At 56.1% G+C, this 16,803-nt stretch overlaps 1 protein-coding gene across 1 annotated transcript; it reads right to left on the bottom strand.

Moving 5' to 3' along the window:
* Positions 1-387: 387 nt before the first annotated feature.
* On the bottom strand, positions 388-10,198 carry KCTD17 (potassium channel tetramerization domain containing 17). The gene is made up of 6 exons (XM_052640723.1): positions 10,025-10,198; positions 8,728-8,836; positions 6,336-6,427; positions 5,307-5,402; positions 3,416-3,541; positions 388-417 (listed from the first exon to the last, which is right to left on the bottom strand). The coding sequence occupies exons 1-6, from the start codon at positions 10,196-10,198 to the stop codon at positions 388-390; spliced, it is 627 nt and encodes a 208-aa protein (XP_052496683.1).
* Between the last annotated feature and the right edge of the window lie 6,605 nt (positions 10,199-16,803).

Below are 16,803 nucleotides of genomic sequence, written 5' to 3'. Positions count from 1 at the left end.
AGGACGTGACCTGGGTGACACACAGCGAGACTAAGGCTCAAGGAGGTGACGTCACTGGGCTGGGGGGGAGCGTAGTATTTGCCATGCAGCTGGGGGCCCTGGGGGCAGGGACGTGGGGGCCTGGGAGACACAGCTGGACAACACCACACTTCGGCCACAGGCAGGCAGCTCTGCCCAGGGGTCCCAGGGCCCACCTCAGGGCTTGAGAGCTCCCCGCGGGCCCCCTCCTGGACCCCGGAGGCAGGGGTGAATGACATCCCCTAGGGTGTAGACAGAGGTGACAGCGGGGAGATCTCTTCCTCTGCCTCAGGCCAGGGGCCCACCCCGTGGTACAAAAATAAAGGATTTCAGAACGGAACCCCAAGTCCCTGGAGGCGATCTGGGGCCTTACATCCGGGTGCCTCTGGCTTGTAACAGCTAGAAAATAAGAGGGGCAGGGGACGGGGTGGGGGTGGTCAGAACACCGGGAGGGGGGGTGGGGCCAGTGAGGAGACGGGAGTGCAGGGCCAGGAGAAGGGCAGAGGGGAGATCGAAATGGAGGGGGTGGGCAGGTGGGGGAGACAGGGAGAGAGAGAGAGTTAGGTGAGTCACGAGGTCCTTTCTGCGAAGAAGGAGGGCTGAGGCCCAGAAAAGGTGGATTCAGAGCTGAGGAGGAGGGGATACAGGAAGGCGACCCGGCTTGCCGGTCTGCTGGGAACCCCACGCCCCATCTTGGGCTGGGTGGTGGCCTCCTAGGAGTCCATATTCTGCCAAGACTCTGGCTGGGGGAGTGAAAGTCAAGAGAGGCTGGTCACCAGTGTCTCAGGCAAGAGGTCACAGAGAACAGCTGTTAGTCTTAGTCCCCATTTTAGAGAACTGTGGCCAGGAGAGGGACAGTGACTTGCCCAAGGTCACAGCAGGTAGATAAGATGGAGTGGGGGCTTGTGGGCTCCTGGCCAGGGCTTTTTCTGCCACAGCCCAATCCTTAGCCAGCTCCTGCTGACTCTCCCAAGGCCACGGGCATCCAAGTGTGGCCTGTCCTTCCCAGCCCCGCAGAAACCGGGGACCCAGTGCCCCGAGGCTGTGATTAGGAGTCCTGGGCGTCAGGGATGAGGTCTGGGCACCTGGCTTCCGTCTCCCTTCCCTCCTTCCCAGCGTGGCTCTGGTGCTGATGGGCAGGTGGGAGAGAATTTCCTCCCCCTCTTGTCTGCTCTCAGAGCCTCACACCCAAGGCCAAGATAGGCTGAGAAACTTGGGTGAGGGGAGAAAATCAGCCGGAAGTGCGGCTCAAGTTCAAGAAATAAGAGATGAGCACCCTTCTGGCTTCTGCCCCTCCCTCCAGCTCCGCCAGGCTACGAACCAGGCATGGCAGCTCTGGGGGCAGGTGAGGGGCCCAGGGGAGGCCCTCCCTGCAAGCACCACCTCAGGTCTGAGGGGGTACCGCCAGAAACCTGCAAGGAGGAAACGTGAGGAGAACGTGAAGCGCTGGAGCAGTGCCTCAGACGTGGCCGGCAGGGGGCGCTGAGGAGGTGCAGCTGCTCCCCTCCCCACCGGCCCGGGAGGCAGGAGGTGCCAGAAGGGGTGCAGGAGGCGGCAGGCAGGGTGCTCTGGGATGCGGGGCCGGGGCGCCTGGGTGGAGGGCGCAGGAGGCTGGGACCAGGACAGCCCCGGGATGGAGGTGTGAGCAGGCAGAGAGAAAACCCGGACAGGGGCAGAGAGGGAAGAGGCAGGGTGTAGGTGAGATCCAGGAGGAAGAGGTGGATGAAGATGAGGCAGGACCTCCGGCGGGGAGCGGAGGAGGAGGAGGCGGTGGTGGGAGGGAGAAAAGGTTAGCGGGATCCTGAGATGACTGGGCTGCAAAGAGAAAGTGAGAGAAGGGATGGTTATGCAGGTGAGGCGCCAGGCATGCGGCTGAGCTAACCCTGGTGGGCCCGCCCGACCCCCGGCCACCCCCGGGACCCCAGGTTCTGCAGCTGGCTCCAGCAGGGAGCGGGCGGGAGGCGCCGGCTTCTACTAGCAATCATTCTCCTCGGGGGTTGGCTGCACCTTTCTCCTGCGTATCTGCCTCCACCTGCACCTCCTGCTCCTGCTGCTGCTCCAGCTGCTCCTCCGCGCTCTGTGAACCAGCCGGCGGACCCAGGGAAGAAAGAGCGCAGAACTGACCGGGGGACCGGGGCCTGCTGGCGGCTGGCCCCGAGGGCCCCCGTCTCAGGGTGAAGGGGAGGGGCAAGAGGAGGACGACCTTCAGGGGAGGGGAGCGCTACAGCCACAGAAGCCAGGGCATCGTGTCCGTCCCGGGAGCCTGGGGGAACCAGCGGGAGGGTGGGGACCTGCTGAGGATGCTGGCGGCTGCCGCTGTGACAGTGGGGGGAGACGAAGAGGGTGTGTGTGTGGCTGAGGTATCCTTGAGGGGTGCCTGGGAAGGCCTCATTTTAGAAGGACCAACCCAGAGTACATATGAGGCCAGGGAAGGCCCACGGCAGACACCAGCCAGATCTGAGATGCCAGCACTGGCTCTGACATCCCAGATCCTGAGGTCTCTCCCAGAGAGGCAGAAGCAGCCAGCTCACCCTGCACCCCTGCAAGGCCACGTCAGCCACTGGCCCCACTGGGGGTGGGGTGGGCACGGGAAGTCACAGCACAGGAAGGCAGACAAACAGACGGGAAGCAGAGTTCCTAAGTTTTCAACACACAGGGACAGGCTTCTAGAAGGAACGCTCTCCTTTCTTCCCAGCCTGGCTGCTGCCTGCCCTGCTGGTTCCACCCTGGACTCCTGAGGCTTCTGACCAACTCAGGGTCTGGGGTGATAGGACCTTCGATCAACCCCCTCCCTGCAGCCAGCTGAGGCTGCCTCACAGGCCAGGATGGAAACACAGGGTTGGACCCTGAGGGCTCCAGACCCCTCTGCTGCTGAGTCCTATGTGGGGAGCCTGCAGAAGGGGCAGAATGAACAGATTCGGCTTCCCTGCCCCAGCCCTGGTCCCCAGGAACTAAACTGGCCCCTTGGATTGCAGAAGTTCCAAGCTGGTGGTCCACCCCCTCACTTCTCTGAGAATACAACCAAGGTGCACAGAGAGGATGCGACCTGTCCAAGGTCACACAGAGCACTCACACCATGCCCAGACCCCTAGTCCAGTGGATTCTCCCGGTGCCATGCTGCCCCGTGGCTGCCATGTGCCCACCATCCAAGTACCATCTAAGTCCACTCTGGTCACACCCTGGGGCTAATCTCCTCTCACTGTCCCTGGAGCCTGGGCCTGGGTAACTGGCGTGGGCAGACAGGACCATGGGTGGCATGGGATGGATGGCATCAGCTGTGATCAGGGCGTCAGGCGTGTGCAGCAGGAGGGAGAAAGAAGAAGCACAGATGGCCAGGCGGAGGGCAGCAAGGGGAGGGAGGGAAGGCAGGGAAGCTGAGGTCGGGCGGGGGGCTCACCTTGGTTTTGCGGCTGGACTCGGAGCTCAGCCCATGTGGAGAGCTGTAGAGCTCCTTGGACACCACACACAGGAACTCTGCCTGGTCCTCACTGCCATAGTTGTAGGAGGAGCCGATGTTCACCAGCTGGAGGGACGGCACGTGGGGAGAAAATGACTGGTCAGGTGGGGTGGGGGGCAGGGGTGGGCAAACACTGGTACATGTCAAGATACTGACTGTGCCCTGATCTTGCTGCTCCATTCAGGCCCATCCCCCTGGCTTTCCAGAGGACACCTCTGGCCCAAAGTCAGAGTCCTCTCCACCTCCCCAACCTGTGCCTCTGGTCAATTTCCAGGGCCAGCCTCCCCACATGGCTTGGCCGGTCCTGATCCTTAGGGGAAGGCAGTTATCATTGCTGTTCCTCCCCGACTCGGCCTAGTCCCAGATCTAGCAGGCCACTTCCAGAAGCAGGCAGAGATCTGTAACAGGCAGACTGTGCTCCTGTGTCCTGGGTGTGGCTGAAGCAGCCCCAGAACCAAGTCGCAGAATGGGGTCCACATGACCTGGTGGAGCACCATAGAATATTCTGTTTGCTCTTGGAAATAGAGGTAGACCAGATCACCTGTTCCTTAGGCCAGTGGTGCCTGGCATGTTTGCTCAGCCTCTAGGAGCCCATGCAATTGCCAGACTCTCACCTAGAGAGCAGAGGAAAGCAGCCCCACTTTTGGTCTGGGATCCCTAAAATAACTACATCTGAAGGCCCCTCCTGGCTGATAAAAGCTCTGCACATGGTGGGTCTCATTCAGCCCAGAGGGACCCTCATCCTGCAGACAGAGGAAAAACCAGCCAGCCCCTTTAGCAGATGAGGCCTTGAGGGATGGTTTGTTCCACAGCCAGAATAAGTGGAACAGGATTTGAATCCAGGACCCTGAGTCCTCTCTGGAATCCTACAGAGTCAAACGCTTCTAATAATTCATAGGATGCTAGCTAGCTTCACTGTTTTGAGGCCTACCCTGGGCTAGAGACTTGATCCATGGTCTTTCTAATCTACACAATGTTCTGGCAAAAGAAGCACTACTGGCCCATGTCACAGATTGGGAAACTGAGGCCAAGAGAGAGATGACCTGCTCAAGGTCACAGAGCACGTCAGTGGTGAAGCCTAGATGTGAATCCAGGCTTCCAGTTCCTGGACTGGCCTTGTTCTTCCCCCCAGGCCTGGCCATCCTGGGGAGCCTGGCCTTCCTCTCCTTTCTTCAACCTCCAGGTGTGAGGGAGCTTGTGTGGATAAAAGGCAGCCCAACCCTTCTCTTCTTAAGGGCCAATCTGACCTTGGGTTGGCTTGCTGGCTCTGATCCTCTGGAAACCTGAGAGAGGTGTGACGTCAACTGGATTACTAGGGCAACCTGTTTATGATAAAAATCTCTCCTGGCTGGTAAACTGCATCAGCACTGGAAGGAAATGCAGGTCATCGTGAATACCTCAGGGGAGGCTGCCGCTCTGTGCTTCTGAAGGCGGCCATGCTTGGAACTGGGCATGTCCCTTGTGGGGACCTGGAATCTATGCCTGTGGAGTTGCTACAAGAGGTGTGGCCCCCAGGGGACCTCCGTTCTCCTCTACGGATCTTATCTCCTCTCATCAGAACTGTCGCTTGGGGGGCAGAGACTCACACACTTCGGTGTAAACGCTACCCAGCTCCTGGGAGGCTTTGCCAGAGCTGCCTTGTGGCCCGTGGGGCTTCCTTTGTCTCTCCTTCCCAATCAATCTGCTGCCAAGTGTGGCCTTTCTTAATCTTGTTTGTTTGCCTTAAGAAGACTCCTGGGTAGGGGCTGCAGTGGGGAACCCCAAGGCTGGGGCTGCAGGAAGACAGGAGCTTGCTTTGCCTGGACATGTGGCTCCTGCGTGCTCCACCCACCTGCTCAAAGCGCCAGCCATCAGACATGGTGGAGACCATCTGCGTCAGCTCCTCCTCCTGGCACTGCAGCACGCGGTACACGTGCTTGGGTGGGACCTGCGGGCAGAGGGCGATGTGGAAGGCACCTTGTGGGAGTGCCCAGCATCCCGGGATGGGAGAGCACCTGCTCCTCACTTACCCTCTACCCCTAAGAAGGACAGAAGGAGGGGATGGAGTTGGGGTGGTAAGCCAGAAGTCACATTCTGAGTAATTGCGATGTGCCAGGCACTCAACATGCGTGATTTCACTTAATCCCACCTAAAACCCTAGGAAGGTTCATGGAAGCTCTGAGAGGGTTGGTTACTGGCCCAAGGTCACCCAGCTAAAGAGTTGCAGGACCAAAATTGGGACACAGGTGATACAAGGGGTAAGGAAGAAGGGCTTAGGAGGCATCCTGGGCCACTAACTGAGGCAGGTCCTCCAGGAGACAGAGCACCCCCTCTTCAAGCTCCTGGGGAGAGAAGGACAGTGGAAGACAGTGCCTCCCTACCCATCTCTCATCTTCTACCTCTCCCCCAGGGTGGGCAGAGAATTCCACCAGCTCCTCCTGCAGACCGGCCACTTAGGCCCAGGGTCCAAGCTCAGACATGCCAGCTCCAGGGGGCCACTTGAGCCCATGAAATGGATGGTGTACTAATCCCCATTGCCCCTACAAGGCCCCCTGTACCCTCATACTGACTCCATATTGCCTGTGAGGAAGGGAAGGGTGGGCAGTTCTCAGTACCTCTATATGCCCCAAAAGGAAATCAGGATCCAGAGAGTGGAGTGACTGGCCCAAGGTCATACAGCAAACAGAGCCAAGGCAAGGACAGAACCTGATACATGTCTCCCAGTCTGGCGCTTTGCGGGGCGATCTGGGAGCTGGACAACCCCTTACAGGGCAGCTCGGCCTTCCCAAGAAAAGCTAGTTCTGTCTCTCCTGACCTCCCTTCTCCCCGCTCCCCACCACCCCCTGCTCTGGCCATGGATGCTGCCCCGCTGCCCTCTGACCTGTGTGACGGTGTAATCCTTTTCCTCCATCCGGTCTTTGATGATGCGGATCAGCGGGCCAATGTTGTAGAATTCCGCTTCCTCCAGGACCCCTGACACAGAGCAGCACCTGCATCACTCCCACTGCCCCCATGCCCCATTCTCACCTTGTCCCCTCCATCCCCACCCCCTGCTCATCACACTAGGGTGATGAGCCTCTCTGAGTTCAGGGGTCAGGCAAGAGGGAACACTCCCTTCTTGGGGACTCACACTCTCTATAGCAGGGCTAAGAGGCACCATCTCCCTGGTGTGCTGAGCACAGCGACCTGGGACACCTACCAGTACCCCGTCTGGGGCTAACCAGAGGCAGCAGGCCCATGGGACTGGACCCTAGAAGGCCACAGTGAGAGGGGCCTTGGCTGACCCCTGATTACATGCTCCCACTGATGAAGCACGTGCTAAGTGGCAGGCACCACGCCAGGCAGGTTGCACTCTTTACTGCAGTTCATTCTCAGCACGAGAAGTAGATACTCTCATCACCCCCACCGAGCAAACAGGGAAGCCAAGGGCCAGGCAAGGCAGTAGCTGTGCAACACCTCACACCCAGCACGGGGCAGAGCTGGGGTTCACACTCAAGTTCCTCTGCCCTCCAATCCCACTAAGTGCACGATCTTTGTGCACTGACCAACCACACTTCACAGTCTGCAGAGCCTGTCCCGTGCTCATCACAAGCCCCAGGGCGTGCTTGTCCCCATGCAGGTAAGGGAGCCATCTTAGAGACTGAGCGAGTGCCTCTCTGGTGAAGGGGACAGCCCTCAGCCTTTGGACCCCCTCAGCTCCTCAGGGTAGGTCCTTTGCACAACGGGCCTCTGGGTTCCTGTGGGACAGGACCCACATCTGATGTCCCTGGCTGTCCCCAGTGCTCACATCCACCTAACACAGAGGAGGTGGTCAGTGCGTGCTACTGCCAGGAATGGCCCCCATGGGGCCCTACAGACGACAGACAGCAAACTGTGTATCACGGGTCCTTGGTGCTAGGCGTGGCACTAAGTGACACACTTGTATCCACTCCTTTTATCTTCATAGCAGCTCAGCAAGGTGGGTGCTATTGTTACCCCATTCCACAGATGCAGGCATGGAGGCACAAGGGGATAAGTGACTTTCTAGGGTTCACACACTAGTCAGTTTCCCGCCAAAGCCCCTGGCCCCTTGGAGCAGGGCCCTAGTCCTGTCTGAAGGTGCTGGGAATGCCAGGGCTTTGACAAATCCAGAACCTGTAAACAGGTGTTAGCTGTGACGCTGGAGTGTTTAGCTCCCTTCCCCGTGGGAGCGGCTTTTGGGCACAGGCCACGCCCATGGTGTCTGCTCCCCCAGGGGCCACCAGGAAAGCTGCGGGGCTCCCAGAGCCGATGCCTAGAGTGGGCTCTGATTCTGAAGCCCTGGTCCTCTGGAGAGCCACCTGGCCTCTAGACTACCGTGTCCCACGGGTCAGGAGGGAAGACTGTGGCCCGAGTGAGGAGGGAGGGGCTGTGTTAGACCCCTTCAGGGTACAAGCCCCAGGACTTACGATGTCTGTTTTCCCAGAACACATCCCTAATGGAGATCACCGCCCCACTTTATACACACAGTAGAGACTCAGAAAGGAAAGGTGACAAGTCCAAGCTGGCCTGGCTGGGTCAGCTGACCCAAAGCCACACCCTGTGCTCTAAGGAAAAGTGGGCTTGGCACCCACCTATAGTCCCTGCTCCAGGCTGCAGTTCTGCCAAGAAGCCATTCTCCCAGGCATGGCTTCCCTGCCATCTGCTGGGCCAGGAAGTGGACATTTACAGGGCCTCAGCTACCCGGCCTGGGAGGGACCAAACGCCCGCTGGGGAGCAGCCTCCCCACTCCCCTTCCTCCACCCACAACCAGCACTGTGCAGCAGAGGCTGTCAGATCTCGGGAAGAGTCACCCATTCCACCCCCCTGCTGACTGTGAGCCCTCACCAGGCATCTGAGATACCCGATCACTCAAAGAAGGAAGCATACCTCTTCCCATGGCCATTTCTACCCCCACCGGGCTCACCACTGGCTTCCCAGGAAGCCAGGGGAAAGGACATCCCTTGCCCCTGGCGGAGGCTACAGGCCTCACGGGCTTCCTCTCTCTTCTGCCTATGTTTCTGCCACTTCCCCAGAAGCACCACCCAGTGGAAGCACCCAGTGGAAGTGTGGGCCAGTCACCTTGGCCCTAGGCTCAGCCCGGGCAGAGGCTTTGGCGTCCAGTCCTGTCTGGGATGAGAAGCAGGAAACATGGAAGAAAACAGAGGTCTCCTCTGGATGGGAGAAATGGCTTTGGACCACCATGGAAGGCCCTGGCAGGCTAGAGAAGATAGGTGTAGGACGCAGGCCCTGGCCAGCCCCCTGGACCAACTTACCCTCCTCAGCCATGTCCTTGTCTAGCACCAGCTTGCCATGCCGGAGGAAGTTGAGGATGGGCCCAAAGTAGGTGGGGTCACGGTCGATAAGGTAGGCCCCCGTCTCATCCTACAAAGGCAAGGGGCACAGGCAGTGAGAAAAGAGTGAGCCCCTCTTCCCTGCTGACCCTGCACATACCCCCACCCTTCAGTCCCAGTAAAGGATAGAGGGAGGGTGGGGGCGGGGGATGCAGTGTTTGCTCCAAAACGGAGTGGTGTGATGGGGTAAAAGGACCTTGGGGTCAGATACAGCTAGGTTCAGATCCTGCCTCTGCCTTTTCCTGACTCTGTGACCTCGGGTCAGTGACTTGACCTCTCTGAGCCTTGCTCCTCTCCCCCACAACCGGGGAGAATTGTGAGCAGCCAGTGAAGTTTCAGTGGCACCCAGGCCAGTGTAGGGCTCAGGGATCATCCCTCTTAGAGGTTATTTCCTGAAGCCAGCCCTACACGGTCTCCAGCAGACCCCAGTTATGCTGAGGATGTTTACAAGTTTCCAAAGGAGCTGCTATCTCATTGGATACCCTCATTGGATACCGGGCAGGGAGGCTTGAGAGAGTTTCAGTGCAACTCTACAGAGAGAAGACAGGGACATCACCAGGTAAAGAGACTCACCCAAGGTCACAGCATCAGGTCAGGAAATGGGAGAGAAGGGGCCTTAGAGGTCATCGCAGCCCGGCCCCCTGGGGCTACAGACAGGAGGCTGAGCTGGAGCAGGGAAGGATCTGACCCAAGGTCATGCAGGCAGTTTGCAGCAGAACTGAGATGGGAACCCAGAAATGGTGCCCCAGGCCAGCGTTCCTCCCCACGAAGCCCAGCTCAGAAGGAAGCTGGGATTTCTCCACCCCGCTCCCTGTACCCCTAGGCCACCCACACCCCAAAGGGCAGGGAGAAGCAGGCTTTAGCTCCTGTGATGCAGGAGTCCAGTTTGGGCCGGAGGGAAGGCCCTTCGTGGCTGTCCTCCCCACAGCGCCAAAGAAATGGGAGAGACCTTATCCAATAGTCTCCTGGGTGCGGAGCCCAGGGTAGAGCTCAAAAGCTCCAAATGGCCCCAGCCTGGCGTTGTCCTGTTGCCAAGGCAATGGGCACATCCTCACTCTCTGATCCACTTCCTTCTCCCCTCCTTCGACCAGTTCTTCTTGCCTCCAGCTCTTCGGAAAAAAACCCAGCCGGGTTTCCAGCCCCGCGAGCAGGCCTGGCTGAATAGCCAGATTCCAGCGAGCGAGGGATCCCCAACGGCCGCCCACCCCGTGGGCCTCACCCGGTCGGACTGCAGCTCTTCACCCTGGCACAGGCGGCTGAGGAAGGACTTCTGCTCGCGGCACAGCGTCTGCCTGGTGGTCAGGAACACCGTGCCCCCCACGTTGAGCCGCACCCACTTGCCCCAGCCGCCCGCCCCCGCCGGCGGCGCTGCCTCACCGGCCTCCATCCTCATCGCTCTTCCCAGCGTCTGCATCCTCCGGGCAAGGAGGCTGGAGGTGGGCAGGTACCGAGCGCCGGGCATGCCGGGAGCTGTAGTCCGAGCCTCCACGGGCGGATGCGGCGGGAGTGAGGATCTTGCCTTTCCCTAGCCCCGCCCTACTTTGTCCTTTCTGGGAGGTCTACAATCGAGGGTTTCTTAAAGATGCTCTTGGCCAAAGTGCTCTGTGTTTGGGGAAGGTCAAATTCGAGGTCACTGGGAAAATGATGAGTGATACCCCGAATCAGCAATCCTCCCATTCTGCCTCCACATTGCTTTCCCTTTGTCCAGTCTGGGTTATCAAACAACTGACAAGAGAAGAAACTTTTCCCTCCCCAATTTTATAGCAGCATTTACCTGTATCTGTTATCTAATATTCTTTCATTCTGCTTTTGGCTGGCGGGGGCTGGGGAAGAAGGGAGCTCTGCTCTTTCCCCACGAAAACTCTCTTTGAGGACAACAGAGCTGGGCTTACAGTTGGCTCAGCACCTTCTATATTCCAGATGCTTTATGCATCTGTATTATTCATTGATGCTCTCAGTAGCCCTGTGAAGTTGACGTTACTGTACCCATTTTACAGAAGAGGACACAGAAGCAAAGTGACTTTCTGCATTCACACAGCTAGTGAGGGTCAGGCTGGCAGGAACCCAGGTGGGTTTCAAGTGCATTTCCACCACCAAGGCCCCTTTCCTGCTCCGTGGGAAACATTTCTAGGGAGGAAGAGTGGAGAGGGTACCGGATGAATGTCTGGAGAGCTAGGTTTTCATTCTGGCTTTTGTAGGATGAAGTGCTGGGAGACTCTTAGTTTACTCATCTGTAATTCGGGAAGGGGAGGAGGGATTGGTTCTGTGGATGTACTTCTGAGCCAGATAACTTGGCGGGGGTGGGGGTGGGTTGCTGCTATTGTGGGTTCTGCAGGGTGTGGGAAGGGGACAGCTCCTCATGTGGTTTGGGTCCTGGGAGAGAAAGGAGCAGAAGAGAAGTCACCCTCCTTTATTTATTTCATGTAGCTTGTGGGACCTTAGTTCCCTGACCAGGAATTGAATCCAAGCCCTTGGCAGTGAAAGCACCAAGTCCTAACCACTGGACCACCAGAGAATTCCTGAAAGCTGTCTTCTTTAACTTCCTTTCCTTCTCACTATTTCAGTCAGTGATCTCTGTGTCACACACTCAGGCCACACTCACTGGGCAGCCTGGCCCTGTGGTGGGGTGAGGAGGGGAAGGTTCTGTTATCCCTCAGGTTCTGTCTCCGTAAACCTTTCCCCTTGGCAGGGAGTGGATCACAGCTGCTAGACTCCTGCTCCTGGGAATGTGTGTTCTCTTAAACACAAATTCGAGTGTGATCTTGAGCCACCTCCTTTCTGAATCTCAATTTTTCCTTTTGCGAAGTGGGAAGTGTCACTGAAGAACACTGTCATGAAGATTCGATTATGTTGGTAAAACAGCTGGCATAATCCATGGCTTGTAGTATACTGAATACATGAATGAATGAAATAGGATATAAGTTATGAACTGGCCTTGGAAGAACAGCAGCACTCCAGGCAGCACTCCAAGCGCTAGGTGAGTCCTCCACCATCGTCAGCTGAAACAAAACCAAAGCAGGGAATATGTCTTCTTCCACTTAAGGGTCATAGGCAGGGAGTAATGTGGTCAATGTGTAACTTGGGCCACTCTGGAGACTGCAGAGGAGACACCTCAAAGCCCTGAGAGACCAGCCAGGAGGGCTCCTAGATGAGGGGTAGGGAAGCCCCAACCAAGGCAGCGTCAACCGGGAGTAGGCAGCTTCAGTGGATACTTGGGAAGCTGAAATGAAGCTTGAAGGGGCTGTGGGAAGAAAGGAGAAGGAAGGAGAAAGAGGAAGGAGGAGGGGCCATGCTGACAACCCTGGCTTCTGGCTTGAACCAGCAGTGTTTCCCTGAAGCAGGAGAAGCTGGTCTGGGGAGGCATCAGGGGTGACGAGGTCAGTTTGGAGCCTGTATCTCCAGTGCCTGTGGGGCAAGAGACCATTGTCCTGCAGGTGTGATACTGAGCAGAGCAGCTTAGGCTGGAGAGGCCTGCTGGGCTGGCCTGAGCCTAGAGCAGGGAGGAGACCCCTTCAAAGAAAACCTGAAAAGTCCCAGAGCTAGAGACCCAGGAAGGCCCTCTCATGTGGTGGCCCCAGTGAATGAAGAGGACGGGACAAAGTCTGGAGAGCGAGGAGCAAGAGCCATATTCCAGAGACCAAGAAGGGGCCAGTTTCCATGAACAAGTTCACAGGAGGAATGAAAGCTGAGAAAGTGGAGCTGTAGCGTCCTGGAGCTGTGGCAACCCACGGCTTGCCTGAACCAACCTGCTCCTGCAGGTGTGACAGAGCCGAGGCCTGGAGGCAGAGAATAACTTGCACAGGGTCACTCAGCAAATGTGGAGCAGACCCCAGATTTCTTGGGCTGCCAGCCCTGACCCATCGAGGGTTGCCTCTCCCCTGCGAGAAGCGCAGACCACGCTGCACACGCGGACAGTGTAGAGCTTTTAAACAAAAGAGGCATGTCATGGGACAAAATTCAGATCTCTCTTTAGGTGAGGTGAAATTCCTTACTACATTGAATTATTTCACAATAAAACTGATATTAAAAAGAAAGAAGGAAGGAAAGAAGGGCTTTCCTGGTGGCTCAGTGGTACAGAGTTCCCCTGCCAATGCAGGAGGCATGGGTTTGACCCCTGGTCTGGGAGGATCCCACATGGCACAGAGCAGCTAAGCCTGTGCCCTGCAACTGCTGAGGCTGTGCTCTAGAGCCCTGGAGCCGCAACTGCTGAAGCCCATGCACCGTAGAACCTGTGCTCCGCAACAAGAGAAGCCATCAGGATGAGACGCCCATGCACCGCAACTGGAGAGTAGCCCCTGCTCTCCACAGCTGGAGAAAAGGCCTCGCAGCAACAAAGTCCCAGCTCTGGTCCTGGCCTAGAGGGGCAAATGGGTCAACCCCTCCCCAGTACTGGGAGTCTTCAGGACAGGGATCAGTCTTCTTCCTTTACACTGGCTTCTGATGTGTTTTATTTCACTGCTTCAGTGCTTCCTATGTGCCAGGTGCTATTCTAAGCCCACCTCTCCCATGTAACAGGTGTGCTCAGGGAGCCGGGTGAGAGCAGGAGCTACCATTTATGCATCTAACGTGCTGGAGACTGTGTCCCAGGCATTCTGTACTGGCGGTAGCTGCTGTCACTGATAAGGGGCTTATTCTGGACCAGGTCATGTCTGTGCAGAATTCTTAAAACAGCCCCATGTGTTTGATCCTGTTCGCATCACCATCTTATGAAAGATGAGATAGAGGCTCTGAGACCATGGGCCTTTCCAGGTGATGCTGGGAATGGCAACCAAGGGCAGATCTGGCCTTCAAGCTTGTCTCACTGACTCTGAAACTCAAGCTGACACGGAGTCCCAGTACACCCTTGCACAGGCCTTCTTAACTCTGAGAATGCTGGGAGGAAACTATACCCGCCTGGGCGGTCCAGTGCAAGTTTGCTTGGCTCATTGCCATCGTGGACCATCATGGGGTCCTGAAGGTTTCGCAGAGGCTCGGCCGGCATCTTTGGTCCCAGAGTGGAGGGGGAGGCTTACACCCCTCTTTCCTCAGAAGCCCCCACTTATGCCTAAACACCAGCATCCCTTCAGTAAGCACTTAAAATGTTCCCACCTGAAGCAATACCACCTCCCTCCCACCAACCATCATTCAGTGACATTACTGCTTACTGAGCACCAACTGTGTGCCAGACATTGAAACACAGAGATGAAGGCACTAGGGGTGGTCCTTTCCCTAGAGGGGGATTAGGATTAGAGGAGGTGGGCTTGAGAGTCTTTGAAAAAACACGGAATCCCAGACTATTCTGCTTGTAATCATGGACTGGCACTCTTCATAGTTTTATGCATGTCTTCTGAATTTAGAGGATAAAATTAAACATCCCTTGGACACTTTCTCAGGATGATGGTTACCCTGGAGAAGGGTCAGACTTCAAATGCCTGCTGGTTATACTGCCCCCTGCTGTCCCCTTCTGGGAAGAGCAGGGCTCGGGTGCTTTTTAACATGGCTCAGAATAGGGCTTGAAAGTGAGACAGGAGAGAGAGATGGATTAAAGGGCACAGAGCTCCCAGACAAGGATGCCAGCCCAGGCTTTGTGGCTTGCTAGTTGGGTGATCTTGGCAAAATCACTTAACTTCTCTGAACCTTAGTTCCCCCATATCTAAATTGAGAATAATTGTGCCTAGCTCATGCTGTTATTGTGAGGATTCAATAAGCTAACAACACATGAAACCACATGAAGAGCACTCAGCATGCTGCCTGGACAAAGCCTCAGGTCCTGTGAATATTGGCTTTCATGAAACCAATCCTGCCACTCTGCCTATTGTCCTTTGGGTCCAAGATCAGGGGCTAAGCCAAAGACTGCCCCCTAGGATGCATTTCCCAGCAGCCTGGAATGAACCAGCCCAACCAACACTTCTCTGCTGGGGTCGGAGGGAGAGGCAGAGAGAAAAGCCACCCCAAATGACCCAGCCTCCAGGGCAGAGTGGCTGCCATTTCCTCATGCTAAACCCCCAAGATCTAAAGGGGCCTGGGAAACTTTCTACTGCCAGACAGAGCTGAAGGAACAGAAAATACATCCTGAAGTTCTCACCTGAACACATCACCATGTCCTATTTTGAATCGTCTCATTTTCTAAACAGCATCCCCTGCATCTGAGAGTTTTGTTCACATCTGCTTGTCACTTTCATGACTAAGATGTCATTCATCTCTGCTGGATTTTTTGGAGTCAGTCCTTCTCTGCCCCACGTTCAGAATGTCAGAACATTCTGATTCATCTCAACTCTTCTTTTTTTTTTTTTTTTTAACGTCAAATCCAATCCCATCCCTGCCTTGGCTGGCAGATCTGCCTCTTACTTTGGGATGGAGATTGTTGGTTCTGAGTTGGCACGTCTCCAGGTCACCCGAGGAGAAGAACAAGCTTATGCAGTAAAAGAGAGGGAGTCTTTGCCAGCCAGAAATGTTCAAACAGGCTTTCAGAGGCCCGTGGTCCAGAGTTTGCATCTCTGCTCCATGGTTTCCTGTGAGATCTCACTAATTAGTTATGTAACCTCTTCAACTCTCACGTTACACCATTTGCAATATTTATATCATAATGTTATTCTTACTTCTTAGTGTTATTACATGTAGTTAATGTTAGTTATTATGACTGAGCACCTACTATGTGCCACACCTGTGCTAGAAGTATTATTATCCCATTTCACAGATTGGGCTCAGAGAGGCTAAATGCCTGGTCCACAGACTTGAATGTCTATAAGATAACAAGTTGGAGATCATAGCAACCCACTCCAGAACTCTTGCCTGAAGATTCGCATGGAGGGAGGAACCTGGTGGGCTACAGTTATAGGGTCACAAAGAGTCAGAAACGGTGGAAGTGACTGATCACCCATGCAAGATAACAAGTAAACCACAATGCATTCACCTAGAACTTCCTCTAATCGTCAACAGATATTCACAGAGCCTGACCCAAGTGCTGGATTTTAGAATTCTGAAGTGGAGGTGCCGACCCTACTACCCTTGAAGAGCTCACCCAGAGGGCTCGTTAATGTCTGCAGACAACAGGGGTCACCTTTCGCATGGCAGAAGGGCAGTCAAGGGTCTGGAGGAAAGGATGCCTGCCTCTCTCCGATTTGCACCGAAGTGTAGCTGAGTTTGACCCTGACACTTTCGCATCGCTGGGGCCCCTGCTGAATGCCCTCAGCCAGCACGCTGCTCTCTTCAACCAGCGGGGCCAGGTCGGGGGTGGGGAGCGGGTGGTTAGTGGGGCTCTTGGCCTGTCTGGGCCCTGTGGGAGTGTGGCCGGCAATTAGACTTCACCAGTGGGGAGCGCACCAGTCTGCCTGGGTCCTTGGTGGCCCTCGCAATGCTTTCCTGCCCACCCTATCCACGCAGTTCATCTGCTCTTGCTGGCTCCCCTTTCCAGACGCTCTGCTCTGCAATACTGAGGTCATGACAGTCAACCAATTTACCAGCCTCCCTCAGAGATCCCGCTCTTCCCCATAAAGGTCCTTCTGGTTCCTGGGAAGATCATCCCACAGGTAGAATCAGGAACCAAGCTTGAATCAGGAATTGTACAAAATCAGGAGCTCCTGCCTGACCGCCTGGGCTTTGTGGACCACCTCCAGCCCTGGCCCCTGCTGCCAGAAAGATATTTATGAGCACAGCAACTGGCCCTGCTCTGCACCAAGCAGTCTCATGGATTAGCTCTTTTATTCCCACTCCAATAGGGAGACTTGACTGTAATTGCCATCGTACAGAGGAGGAACCCTCTGCAAGTTCTGTGTGCTCTCCTGGGCCCCCAGCTCCTCCTGCACCTTCACTCCCCACCGCCTCCTGCTCCTGCATGGCCTTGTAAGCAGAATAGGGAGTGGGAAAAGAAAGGACAGATTTTTCTTGCCTGGTGCCCACATCCTCTACTGCAGCTTTGCTCTGGCCAGAGCAATGATTCATGTGGGCTCGTTTGCCCTGGAGGATAGCTTTGAGGATTCTTTGGAGCTCACATTGCTAGGAGTGGCTCGCTCTGGGGTT

The sequence above is a fragment of the Budorcas taxicolor genome, chromosome 5, assembly GCF_023091745.1.
Source record: "Budorcas taxicolor isolate Tak-1 chromosome 5, Takin1.1, whole genome shotgun sequence".
NCBI classification, from domain to species: Eukaryota; Metazoa; Chordata; class Mammalia; order Artiodactyla; family Bovidae; genus Budorcas; species Budorcas taxicolor.
This window is presented reverse-complemented; position numbering and strand designations above follow the sequence as displayed.

What these genes read in the sequence shown, in the direction of transcription:
- KCTD17 (XM_052640723.1), bottom strand. Translation starts at nt 10,198, where the DNA reads ATGAGGATGGAGGCCGGTGAGGCAGCGCCGCCGGCGGGGGCGGGCGGC. An exon ending in AGGATTACACCGTCACACAG is followed by an intron (nt 5,403 to 6,335) that starts GTCAGAGGGCAG and finishes CTCTGCCCGCAG; the next exon opens with GTCCCACCCAAGCACGTGTA. An exon ending in ATGGCTGGCGCTTTGAGCAG is followed by an intron (nt 3,542 to 5,306) that starts GTGGGTGGAGCA and finishes CCGTCCCTCCAG; the next exon opens with CTGGTGAACATCGGCTCCTC.